General features: G+C 41.3%; 1 protein-coding gene across 2 annotated transcripts; it reads right to left on the bottom strand.

Moving 5' to 3' along the window:
• Positions 1-8,822: 8,822 nt before the first annotated feature.
• On the bottom strand, positions 8,823-10,718 carry LOC121575902 (HIG1 domain family member 1A, mitochondrial). Of its 2 annotated transcripts, none has more exons than XM_041889196.1 (4): positions 10,612-10,718; positions 9,846-9,944; positions 9,502-9,636; positions 8,823-9,321 (listed from the first exon to the last, which is right to left on the bottom strand). In XM_041889196.1, exons 2-4 carry the CDS (start codon positions 9,934-9,936, stop codon positions 9,257-9,259), a joined length of 291 nt encoding a protein of 96 aa, XP_041745130.1. In that variant the 5' UTR covers positions 9,937-9,944; positions 10,612-10,718; the 3' UTR covers positions 8,823-9,256. The 2 variants fall into 2 exon arrangements, with proteins under 2 accessions (XP_041745130.1, XP_041745131.1); XM_041889197.2 differs by having other exon boundaries at positions 9,846-9,941; positions 10,612-10,716.
• Positions 10,719-13,732: the final 3,014 nt, after the last annotated feature.

Raw genomic sequence — 13,732 nt, 5'->3', positions numbered from 1 at the left:
TGAATGGCATAAGGTGAAATATGTGTGTATGAGGGAATTCAACGGCGGGTATGAATGATAACCGGATACTACTTAGTATTTGGTTGGTTAAATGCTGAATAAAAGATTTGAGGCGTGGTTATGGGGTAACTAGGAAGACGCACTTATTCAATGGGGAATGGGTGTAGGGAGAGAGTTTTTTTTACGTGTATTAAAAGTTGCATTAGATAGCTTTAGTAATATTCTAGATAGGTCTATGAAAATATGTTACAAGTACGAATGACATTTCCTAAGAAGGAAGATTGTAGGGAAGTTTCCCGCGCCTCCCCCATAATGTAGGAAGGAGCAGGAGGGGGGGGGTGAGAGACAGTACATAAGTTCAGATGGTAGGAATGTCATTAAGTGTATGCTGATCAACGATATCAAGCATTTGTTTTATTGATTGGGGCCGAATCAGAGAGAACCGTTAAAGATATTGAATAGCGAACTGAAATGGGTTAGCGGGAAAATACAAATAGTTGGAAAATTTTTAAACGATAATTTATTTTCGTTACAGGGAAGCAAGTGGCATTGGCTGTTGTGCTGGGGGAATAGCGCCAGCCTATGGTGGGTTCTGGATTTGTTATAAATAAATTTATATTTTAAACTAAAGTGATGGAATAGACTACAATTATAACATCAGAAAAATGACAATATAATTCGTAATAGTTATTATAATTATTATTGATAGTTATTGCAGTTATTAACTCCTGAGTGGCGCAAGGCACTGCATCGCAGTGCTAACTGTGCCACTAGAGATCCTGGTTCGAATCCAGGCTCTGTCGCAGCCGGCCGCGACCGGGAGACTCATGGGCGGCGCACAATTGGCCCAGCGTCGTCCAGGGTAGGGGGGAAAATGGCCGGCAGGGATGTAGCTCAGTTGATAGAGCATGGTGTTTGCAACGCCAGGGTTGTGGGTTCGATTCCCACGGGGGGAGGCGAGTAAAAAAATAAATAAAAATGTATTCACTAACTGTATTATCATTGATTCAGTAATGATAGAAGGGTAGAGAGGAAATAGGCAGGTTAAGGGTAGAGTTAGATCGAGAGAAAGAGGTAGTAAGAGCTATAGAGGGTGTAGTGCACCCTAAGACAGGAACAGAGGGGTTCAGGAGGGATTTGGAGAGTCTAGCAGCAAGCTTTAAGCTAAAACACAGGGGAAATTGAGAGGGCAGTCAGAACCCTAGTTGGGAAAGATTGGGCAGCTGTTCGGGGGCAGTGGGTTTCAGGGGATGCCAATGGAGCAGTCCTACCATGGGCAAATGATGGGCAATATGTTGGGAAAATAACTGAGTTGTGTAATAATTTAAGGGAACCTTACCATCGACATGCTGACTTCTCCAAAGTACATGAATGTAAACAGGAAGACAGTGAGACCATCAGCCAAGTGGCATACCTGAGCCTCCCCAGGGACAGAGAAATGATACTCCGTACCATCAGCAGCTAAAAAATAGCATGCCTTAGTGGAATGAGACCAGAAATAAGCTGGAATATTAAGAGGACTTTAGTGGGATGGGGAACTACTTCGTTAGCCGAGGTCAAGAGATATGCAATCCATCATGAGCGGAATAGTAGACAGGATAGAGTAAGAAAAATAACATACGGGAGCTGAGTATTTAATAGCCACTAGGGGAAATAGCTGGTAGAGGTAGAACTCCAGAATAGAAGGGGGGAGAGATTTTCTTAGGGGGTGGATCAAATAATTGATAATGGATCATTTGAAATGAGATCACATGTAGCAGATTTAGAGTAATCAATTAAATAATCATTGTATACTCGAGGAATTTTGAGGGATTTTATGGATTAGTTATAAGGAATTAGATTGATACAAACATTATTCATGGGTTAGGACTGGGGATATCTGTATCATGTTTTGTGTGTACTACCATCTTTAGATTACAGATGGTAATTGAAGGTTAACAAAATGTATAACCAGGAGAAAGAGATTAGCTTATCTCATTGGAATGTTGCCAAGGGCGAGGGGGAGCAGTAGTGAAGTTAGGCAGTATTTAGGTCATAAGAGGGAGCTACCAAATTAAGTTGAGCCTAACTATCTTTGATTGTTATTTTTCAATTGGGTTTTTCAAATAAAAAAAACACACCCAGCATGATGTTTATAAAGGGTTGTTATGTTGAATTTAGGGGATTTTCAACAGTTCATAGGTGGTGTTTACTATGCTGTAGGATGGAACGGTTTGTTGGGGGATATTTGAACCTAAATTAATGGAATAAGCTGCAGTAATCAGAGGAATGTACAATCTAAGGCGAGACAACTATTGCCTAGATCATTGATTTAGCAATAGGATCAGGTAGATAAGGACTAGAGAAAAAATTTTTTTGATGAAGAATGATGAGCTTTTTGGTAAGGATAGACTGCTGTAAAGCTTGGGTACTCCATTATGTACTGCATACGGGTAAATTAAGTGATCTTATCTATGGGAAGGCAATGGCAGCCCATGGTAAAATCATTTGGAACTCTGAGGAGGAAGAACAGTTTGTTGTTGCTCTCTTCCCAAACAGTCTTAGCTTTTCATACATATATCAGGGATGTTACCCAAATGGTAGAGAGTAAAGAGGGATATGACATTGGTCGTGATTTAAAGATGATGGGGTTTTTTTTGGTGGGCTATTAGAGATAACTGGGTTAATCACGAACATAGAGGTTTTTATTCTTTGTTGCTAGGCAGAACACTTAGGTGACCTAAATATGGACTTGTCATGTCCAACAATCAGTCTTCAGGTCAAGCCCGGGAGAGCCGGAGTAGAACAGAGTTTGAACTAAACATAAGTGTTTTTACAAGATAAGAGATTGTTTGATTGGATTACTAATTGATTCTGAACTGAATGAAAGTCGAATTTAGCCGCCATAAAGACAAAGGAAGTGGGAGGAGCAATAAAGAAGCAAAAGACAATCTCAAAAATGAAAGGCATGGCAATTGGTTGATAAATTACCTAAGAGAATGTTTAGGAAGGTGGTAAAAATTGACACATAAACAGAACTATGTGTCAAGAGGGGGGAAGAGGCTAATTGTAGGATTAAATAATATACGAAGGAGAGGACAAACGAAGGAGAGGACAAAATACTTTTTAAAAAAAACATTTTTTTAGATACAGTCTAAAAAGAGAATGCAGTCAGAAATTGTTACATTAATCTGAACATATGTGAAGATAGTTTATTAACCACACCCGTATGTCAGAGGTTTTGTGCCCCACAGGTGAACTAAAGGAGAAGGTGACCCACTATCTAACCAGGTGACTGGTGAGCATCCAGTCACTAGAAGGAAAACTGGAAGCAGGCCTGTTGGGAAGGGCCCTATCAGGTTATGTTGGTCACCGCCTTGGCCATTAGAATAGCAGAGAGAGGAACCTGGGTCCATGTTACCCACTGCAAGAAGGTAAGACCACATACAAGCACCACTTAGCACACGCAGAGTTGAAGAGCAGAACTGGGCCACAGGGTCACCTCTGTCAACGAAGATCTCCTACCCAGACCTATCATCACTGTAGTGTGTTCCTAGGGTGTGAGTATGGGGTGGTACCGAGCAGAAGGACTCAAGACAGGAGAGGGTTGGCGGTTTTGGGGAATATGGGTGACTCTGAGCTGCATCATAGTCTCGACAATAGTCGTGGTATGTCAAGATCCACCACCACCTCGCACCAATTACGCTATGGCCTTACCATTATTAAGAAATAAAAGGGAAGCGACCCGACATACTGACCGTCAAGGGCGAGTGATCTACAAAATAGGAGTCAGAGAAGGGTGGGGAGTAAGATTCAACTTACTGGGCTTGCGCGGACAAATACGGATGGGATACTTGTCTAAGATTACATTTGATGGAGTCAAAATATATGGAAAGCACAGGTACTGTCATTAATCCACTAACAGCAATAGACCGAGTAGATCAGTCAAGGGATGACGGAGTCAATTCGACTAACCCGTCCACTATGAAAGATTTTCTCCTCCAAGAATGGAACCAAGGGGAAGTGGAGGGGGTCCCTGATGAGAATCTCTGGTTAAAGTGGATGAAATACACCGCTAGGGCCTTGGGGGAGACCAATTGTTATGCATGCTCCATTGGGCGACAGACAATGTTGACCGCCCCAATGCCAAAGGCAATGTTTCCCTGTGTATTAGACCTGGGGACCAATCAAAAAGAGCCAAATTGCACAGGGATTGGGCTGGCAAAATTGACATACTGGGCCAGCCCACCTAGATTCACTTTAACTCCTGGCGAATACCAGTGTTACATACATAGAAATGGCACCCGTAACTTGGGTGATTTTGATGGCTGTAAGGAGATAATTAATGTGACTGATTTAGATAAGGAAGGGTGGAAAAAAATTAGGAGCCTAACCATCCCTCAGACTGATGTGTGGTGGGCATGCACTAACAAAGGGAGCATTCGGCAGACATTACCAGAGGGATGGGTGGGTACTTGTGCACCAGTATTGTTGGTCCAACCTGTAAGAATTGGTCATCAAAGACCAGTGACAGGAAGAATAATTAGGAGAAAAAGAAATAAGTCAGGAAGGAAATAGCCCAATTTGGATAGATGGTATAGGCATCCCCAGGGGTGTTCCAGACGAATACAAAGCTATGAATCAAATATGGGAGAGTTTTACTACAACATTTTTCTGGTGGGTGACAATAAACAAAAATATGGATTGGATAAATTATATCTATTACAACCAACAACGATTTATTGACCAGACTAGAGATGCAGTAAAGGGGATCTCTGAGCGATTATCCGCCATCCCGCTCATAACTTAGTAGAGGTTGGTTCTAGATCAGGCAGAAAGGGCCGGTGTCTATAGAAAGATAAGCCATTGTTGCACATTTATCCCTAACAACACCACACTGGATGGGACAGTCACCAGAGCTCTTACAGAATTAACTGCACTAAGTGAAGGATGAACTGAACTCAGAAGTTAGGGTGGTTTGATGAAATATTTGGTAAATGGAAAACCCTAGCAGCCACCATCTTAGGAGCGGTCAGTGTTTGTATGGGTATTCTTGTATTATGTGGTTGTTGTCTTGTTCCCTGTGTCCGAGGATTGGTGAATCAGGCGTTGGTGAAATGCAGTATCTAAACAATGATGAGAGATGGACTGACTCCGGACTCTGACCAGGGGAATGTGAAAAACTATCCTCCAGGCTTGGTGGATGATGAGGATTTGGACCCTGAAAGACCGCAATTGGATGAAATGTTTATTAGTTCTGATGTGATCTCTGAGATTAATCATGCTTGTAAAATACATTTATCCTGAATGTGGGAATATTTAGTCAAAGGGGTGGATTGTTAGATTAATTTGGATTTTAAGAATAATGACTAAAGGATTTCACCCCAAATACAGTATAAATGTTAGAATTATCATGTAGTGTCAACCCACTAACAGAGGGGGCGGTACTAAACATTCAAGGGTGAAGGGGAAGGCGGAAACTGTTTAGATAAAGACAAAGGTGGGAGGAGTCAAGTTCAGGAGGTATAAAATCGTATGTTTGTGTGTTTGGCGCCAGAGCTCTCCATGAATAAACATACAAAAAATCCTTCTTCGTGGTTATGGACCTTGAATCATTGATGATTAAAACCAGAGCCTTACAACCTCTGGTAATGATTCAAGCTTAGGTTGAATTAGAGATAGAAATTCACATGACATTTCCCTAAAAGCTGTCTGGGTTTAAACATCTTCTATTGTACAGAAAGTGAATAACTTAAATCAATTGATAGTAACAGAATTAGATTACTTCCCAAAACAAAGTCAATTTTTTGTCTCCTCGGCTATAGAAGGTTGTAGCTCAGTCTTTGAATGTGAAATAAACAAGACAATGATATTCACATATGCATCGGACTCGCGTCTTTCCCGGGTATTTTACGGCATAAAGCATCGCAGACCAAAGCGCTGTTAATAGATCACTTTATATAATCTTATCAGTTTTATTTACTTCAAAATCTTAAGCTAACAAGGGGTATGCCTGTGCTTTTTGCCATTTTCATTAATAAAAGGTAGGCCTATGGCATACCCTCTCATTACCCCTAAAATCGAGTATTGGTTTTAATTTAGCCTACCTCCGTGACAGTGAAGGGCTGTTATTTAAAGACTGCATGGTGGGTGGAGGAATTGACGAACAAATCTATGGATATAGCAGCCTTTAGCCTAATTCTGTCCGTCAAAAAGGTAGGCCTACCTCTTATTTCTTAAATAGGAAGAAATAGGCTCCAACACAAATCCCTCTTGTTGTTAGTAAAGTGTAATTAAAATTAAGACCTTTAAATGAATTATGCCTACTCGAATTTGCCTACTTCCACCACCATGTGCTGTCCATTTCCTATTGATTTTACCGCGGCTGTTGCTTCAAGTTTCAGCGCCACAATGTAAGTTATTCGAATCTGGCTTATTGTGAGGTGAATAACTCTGATAAATATATAATGGGCAAGAAACATTGTTTTTACTGAAATCAATTATAGTAGTAGCAAGCTATCAAAGTTGACCTCCGGTCCTCATCTTTGCACTCTCCTTCTCAAACTGAACAGAACAGTCTGGCTAGTCTGTATGCATGAGTGCATTTTTTGGACTAGGCCTAATCAAAAATTATTTTTGGAAGAAGCCTTTGACTCTCCTCCTAAACTGCCACTGTAGACCTACACAGCACAGCCATTGGTTAGGCAGCACACAGTTTTTGATCAGCAATAGCAGGCCAGGGCTCAGGGTTGGAATATCTATTGCAGTGTGTAATGCAGCCTAGTTGTATTTAGAACATCCCAGCAGCTATCTTAGAAATGTAACTTTGCTCTTTGCTTCTCCTAGCATGCACTTCGTAGCCTATAGGTTATAGGCTATGGATCATTTGATTGTCACCACACTAAATAGCGTATAGGCGCACTTGATATTGCACACCCTGGCACATCGATATACAGTGGGGAGAACAAGTATTTGATACACTGCTGATTTTGCAGGTTTTCCTACTTACAAAGCATGTAGAGGTCTGTAATTTTTATCATAGGTACATTTCAACTGTGAGAGACTTAATCTAAAACAAAAATCCAGAAAATCACATTGTATGATTTTTAAGTAATTAATTTGCATTTTATTGCATGACATAAGTATTTGATACATCAGAAAAGCAGAACTTAATATTTGGTACAGAAACCTTTGTTTGCAATTACAGAGATCATACGTTTCCTGTAGGTCTTGACCAGGTTTGCACACACTGCAGCAGGGATTTTGGCCCACTCCTCCATACAGACCTTCTCCAGATCCTTCAGGTTTCGGGGCTGTCGCTGGGCAATACGGACTTTCAACTCCCTCCAAAGATTTTCTATTGAGTTCAGGTCTGGAGACTGACTAGGCCACTCCAGGACCTTGAGATGCTTCTTACGGAGCCACTCCTTAGTTGCCCTGGCTGTGTGTTTCGGGTTGTTGTCATGCTGGAAGATCCAGCCACGACCCATCTTCAATGCTCTTACTGAGGGAAGGAGGTTGTTGGCCAAGATCTCGCGATACATGGCCTCATCCATCCTCCCCTCAATACGGTGCAGTCGTCCTGTCCCCTTTGCAGAAAAGCATCCCCAAAGAATGATGTTTCAACCTCCATGCTTCATGGTTGGGATGGTGTTCTTGGAGTTGTACTCATCCTTCTTCTTCCTCCAAACACGGCGAGTGGAGTTTAGACCAAAAACCTCTATTTTTGTCTCATCAGACCACATGACCTTCTCCCATTCCTCCTCTGGATCATCCAAATGGCCATTGGCAAACTTCAGACGGGCCTGGACATGCGCCGGCTTGAGCAGGGGGACCTTGCGTGCGCTGCAGGATTTTAATCCATGACGGCGTAGTGTGTTACTAATGGTTTTCTTTGAGACTGTGGTCCCAGCTCTCTTCAGGTCATTGACCAGGTCCTGCCGTGTAGTTCTGGGCTGATCCCTCACCTTCCTCATGATCATTGATGCCCCACGAGGTGAGATCTTGCATGGAGCCCCAGACCAAGGGTGATTGACCGTCATCTTGAACTTCTTCCATTTTCTAATAATTGCGCCAACAGTTGTTGCCTTCTCACCAAGCTGCTTGCCTATGGTCCTGTAGCCCATCCCAGCCTTGTGCAGGTCTACAATTTTATCCCTGATGTCCTTACATAGCTCTCTGGTCTTGGCCATTGTGGAGAGGTTGGAGTCTGTTTGATTGAGTGTGTGGACAGGTGTCTTTTATACAGATAAGTTCAAACAGGTGCAGTTAATACAGGTAATGAGTGGAGAACAGGAGGGCTTCTTAAAAAAGAAGAAACAGGTCTGTGAGAGTCGGAATTCTTACTGGTTGGTAGGTGATCAAATACTTATGTCATGCAATAAAATGCAAATTAATTACTTAAAAATCATACTTTGTGATTTTCTGGATTTTTGTTTTAGATTCCGTCTCTCACAGTTGAAGTGTACCTATGATAAAAATTACAGACCTCTACATGCTTTGTAAGTAGGAAAACCTGCAAAATCGGCAGCGTATCAAATACTTGTTCTCCCCACTGTATAGCCTAATAAGCAACAAATTCTAAAACACTGAAAAATATTGAAATTTCATCAATTACAAATTACACGACCCTCCCCTGGAATAGATTTAATTTAAAAAATACTAAACTCTCCCCTTGACTGAAATTGAAAAAGCATAACCCTCCCCCATTTTCCTCCAGGTAACCATTCTGTAAATTTCGATCCACCCTTAGAATAGTTAGTAGTGTGCGGCTAGTTGGTTGAAAATAACCTTTTACCTACTTCTGTACCTGTTTGTGAAATAACTTACCTCACATTTCAAAGTAAATGTTAGAAAATAACCAATATTATTTATTAAATAATAACAATAACCCTTCATGGTGAGGTTGACAATGGTCAATGAGTGGATTGGCTATAGGAGTTTATGGGTGTGTTGGGTCGCCTTCAAGGTGGCATTTTACTGGTGGTTTACAGCAGGTGTCTAGCAAAGAGGTAATGTTAGAAACAGAATACACAGAATGAATGTGCCACTTGACTTCCTCAAATGTATTAACCTTCTTCAAAGTGATTGCCAGATTGAAATGCTGCTAAACTTAAGTCACGCCCTCACCCAAAATAAATGACATCATCAATGGAATGTTATTTTGACAGATAATCCATTCTATTACTTCTATTTCTAAGGGTAGAATGCAGGAATGGCAGGAATGGCAGGCATGGAGCGTTTTCTGGTCATGTCACTTGCTAATTGGCTGGTAGGCTCACTTGCTGTCTTTACCTGGGTCCTTCGGGGCAAGGTATTCTTTGTACATAGAGTAGATCACCCCTACAAATAGACAAACATTACAGTCATGTTAGTGTTCCATTTTCTGTTAGTGGTACGTGTGTAAGGGCACAACACGGTCACCGTCTTGTGTGATACATGTTGCCCTTGTAAATTGATTAAGAGATATTAGCTGTTGGGCCTGTGTATCTGTTATACAGCACATATTGGATTAGGACCTACCTAATGTCATTGCTCCTACTATAAAGCCTTGAGCTCCAACACGCATGTGGATGAGGTGGACGGACATCTTTGTGTCTCCCCGCGACTTGAGCCTCCACAGACCAAAGGCGACCACTGCAGCGCATCCTGCCATGCCTGTAAAAAAAACACATGGGAAATGCAATGATGACTGGGTCTGGGTGTATGATATCTAACCTTAGAACCAGGGTTGGAAAGTGGATTACAATTTTATGACTGACTGTGATTCAATCAAACATGCACTATGGAAAACATCCACTGTGGTGAAACCACCAACATAATTGATGCTCATGTAAAAAAAATAGTTTTTGTACAGCTTCACTTACCTATTGGGACAAACGGAGACTCCTTCGCTTTCCTCATAAATTTTGATTCATTCTCATCATCATATGTTGACACATTTTTGTTGGAGGACATGGTGACTGCTGGGAGGAGAGAGGCAGAAAGAGAACTGGCTTGATGGACCAATAACACACAGTCCAACTTGTATCCCTCTAACTACAGTAGGCATTTCGCTACACTAGCAATAACATCTGCTAACCATGTGTATGTGACCAATACATTTGATTTGATTTAGTTACTGTATTCTGTCATACACACTACTGTTGGTAAAATATAATGTATCCTCCATTGCAAAGATACACATTTAATCAATCATTTATATTCCAGATGCATTGCTTATAACTCATTTCCCTTTACAACATACTTAGCTACGTGACACAAAGCAGGAACATGCCTTGAACTTATAAATTTGAGTTTACTATTAAACTTACTACAGCACAGTAGACTAGAGGGATGGGCCCAGAGTTCGCACTTCTGCCCGGTTTCTTGATGTGGCATTTTAAACTAAAGTGTTTGACAATAATTTACAGTCACTGTTTTGTGTTAATGTATGTTTTCATAGCAAGTTATTTGTCCTCGTGACCTTAGATTGTCACCTAACGTTACTAGCTCGCTAGTATCCCAGACAAGGACAGAATCGCAGAAGACGGTCATCATCTAGAAAGCTAAGATGGAGCAGCATTTACAGTGATAGTACAAATTATTACACAGCCATTCGAGTGAGCTTTATACTATAGTTTAATAACTTACATTCGTTCTGTCGTAAGATCCCGTTAAATGCTGAAGAAGCTCCGTATGCTCTCTGTTTCAACCTCAAGTCATGCAAAGACAGTCAAGTCAATTTACCGGGTTCTCGTTTCCGTATCACGCAATATTCCTATCGCGATAGAAAAACTGCGGTAGCGTTAGTGTACCGTAATACACCGTAAAAACGTGCATAAGGACAAACTATCGAATATTTGTATATTATTTTCAACATTCGATTTGATATGTAGGTAGGTTACAGTGATTTTTGGAAGCTATTAATTTGTTTATTTAAAATGAATAAAAGGTGATGATTGATCAGTCAGCAAGTTTTTTGTTTTTTTATTTAACCTTTAACTAGGCAAGTCAGTTAAGAACAAATTCGTATTTACAATGATGGCCTACCAAAAGGCCTCCTCCTTGTGTCAACCAGAGAGGATATTTGCCTCGGTTATTTATAATACTTGCCACTGTTTTTTGTTGCTTCATTGCTGTTGTTGCAGTTAAATGTATTGCACTCCAAATGATTCAATTCTGTCATGATGACATCCTTACAAATAATGAAAGTATCTGCACATACATCATTTCTACATTCATAATTTTTTGCATTCTTCCTCAAACATCTATGCCATTTTACAGGCAGGCCAACTGGTGTTACTCTACCAAGGGTTTGTCTCCGTGAAATACCTTATTTTCCCAAAGTGAGCAGTCTGCAGTGAGATTGTTTTGGGAGTTACAGTTGAAGTCGGAAGTTTACATACACCTTAGCCAAATACATTTAAACTCCGTTTTTTCCTGACATTTAATCCTAGTAAAAATTCCCTGTTTTAGGTCAGTTAGGATCACCACTTTATTTTAAGAATGTGAAATGTCAGAATAATAGTAGAAAAAATTATTTATTTCAGCTTTTCTTTCTTTCATCACATTCCAAGTGGGTCAGAAGTTTACATACACTCAATTAGTATTTGGTAGCATTGCCTTTAAATTGTTTAACTTGGGTCAAACGTTTCAGGTAGCCTTCCACAAGCTTCCCACAATAAGTTGGGTGAATTTTGGCCCATTCCTCCTGACAGAGCTGGTGTAACTGAGTCAGGTTTGTAGGCCTCCTTGCTCGCACACGCTTTTTCAGTTCTGCCCACACATTTTCTATAGGATTGAGATCAGGGCTTTGTGATGGCCACTCCAATACCTTGACTTTGTTGTCCTTAAGCCATTTTGCCACATTTTTGGAAGTATGCTTGGGGTCATTGTCCATTTGGAAGACCCATTAACTTCCTGACTGATGTCTTGAGATGTTGCTTCAATATATCCACATAATTTTCCTTCCTCATGATGCCATCTATTTTGTGAAGTGCACCAGTCCCTCCTGCAGCAAAGCACCCCCACAGCATGATGCTGCCACCCCCATGCTTCACGGTTGGGATGGTGTTCTTCGGCTTGCAAGCGACCCCCTTTTTCCTCCAAACATAACGATGGTCATTATGGCCAAACAGTTATATTTTTGTTTCATCAGACCAGTGGACATTTCTCCAAAAAGTATGATCTTTGTCCCCATGTGCAGTTGCAAACCGTAGTCTGGCTTTTTATGGTGGTTTTGGAGCAGTGACTTCTTCCTTGCTGAGCGGCCTTTCAGGTTATGTCGATATAGGACTCGTTTTACTGTGGATATAGATACTTTTGCACCTGTTTCCGCCAGCATCCTCACAAGGTCCTTTGCTGTTGTTCTGGGATTGATTTGCACTTTTCGCACCAAAGTACGTTCATCTCTAGGAGACAGAACACGTCTCCTTCCTGAGCGCTATAACGGCTGCGTGGTCCCATGGGGTTTATACTTGCGTACTATTGTTTGTACAGATTAACGTGGTACCTTCAGGCATTTGGAAATTGCTCCCAAGGATGAACCAGACTTGTGGAGGTCTACAATTATTTTTCTGAGGTCTTGGCTGATTTCTTTTGATTTTCCCATGATGTCAAGCAAAGAGGCACTGAGGTTGAAGGTAGGCCTTGAAATACATCCACAGGTACACCTCCAATTGACTCAAATGATGTCAATTAGCCTATCAGAAGCTTCTAAAGCCATGACATCATTTTCTGGAATTTTCCAAGCTGTTTAAAGGCACAGTCAACTTAGTGTATGTAAACTTCTAACCCACTGGAATTGTGATACAGTGAATTATAAGTGAAATAATCTGTCTGTAAACAATTGTTTTCAAAAATTACTTGTGTCATGCACAAAGTAGATGTCCTAACCGACTTGTCAAAACTATAGTTTGTTAACAAGAAATTTGTGGAGTGGTTGAAAAACGAGTTTTAATGACCTAAGTGTATGTAAACTTCCGACTTCAACTGTATGTAAAATGGGAGGGTTTTCTCGCATTTTCTTTCCTTCTCTCCCACGCACCTCTCTGATTAAGAGGGGTTGGGTTAAAAGAGGAAGACACATTTCAGTTTAATGCATTCAGTTGTACAACTGACTAGGTATCCCCCTTTCCCCTTTCCCTTTCTTCTGTCTCCCTCAATCTCTCCATTTGGGCATGTTTGCTTCTCGTTTCATCACCTCTTTTTACTACACCTCTCTGTGGGCCGTCTCTCGTTCTCTGTCCTTCTCACTCTCACATTCTCTCTCTCATTCCCTCTCTCTGTCCCCCTGTTTCGCTATGCCCAGGCATCACAGTTTGCCTTCTGGGCCCCTTTTCCTGGAAGCAGGGCTCTACAGCAGAGGCCACCCCAGGGCAAGATGGCAAGGAGGAGGGGGAACAGGCTTCTTCCTGCAAATCACATTGTTAAGGAGGTGTCTTCACTTCTTGTCTTACATGAGTTCAGCTTGTGGTCTACGATGTGGTTGAGATATAAATATATTTGTAACCAGGGGTCTTAATCAAACGGGACTACTACACCACTGTTTTAGTTAGCTTCGCTATGTGTGTCTGCTTGCCACACCCTTGTGAGTTCTGGTGTTCTCTGCTTATCCTGTCTCCCTCTCTTCAGCCCCCTCGTTCCTGCCAGACGCTGAGGATCACGTGACCTCTGTATAGGTTTTCCATAAATTCCTCACATTCAACCAATGGGTATCCAGTATCACACCCTTCTATTTCCCTGTTACTTTACCGTTCTCCTGCCTGCACAT

This window comes from Coregonus clupeaformis, chromosome 10 (assembly GCF_020615455.1).
Source record: "Coregonus clupeaformis isolate EN_2021a chromosome 10, ASM2061545v1, whole genome shotgun sequence".
Lineage (NCBI taxonomy): Eukaryota > Metazoa > Chordata > Actinopteri > Salmoniformes > Salmonidae > Coregonus > Coregonus clupeaformis.
The sequence above is the reverse complement of the archived record's forward strand: the minus strand, read 5'-3'. Positions and strand labels throughout refer to the sequence as shown.

Bases quoted from the DNA above. Each gene is read 5' to 3' on its own strand.
- LOC121575902 (XM_041889196.1), bottom strand. From the start codon at position 9,936: ATGTCCTCCAACAAAAATGTGTCAACATATGATGATGAGAATGAATCA. The intron at 9,637-9,845 runs GTAAGTGAAGCT...TTTTTTTTACAG, and splicing joins GTCTCCGTTTGTCCCAATAG to GCATGGCAGGATGCGCTGCA. The intron at 9,322-9,501 runs GTAGGTCCTAAT...GTCTATTTGTAG, and splicing joins AGTAGGAGCAATGACATTAG to GGGTGATCTACTCTATGTAC.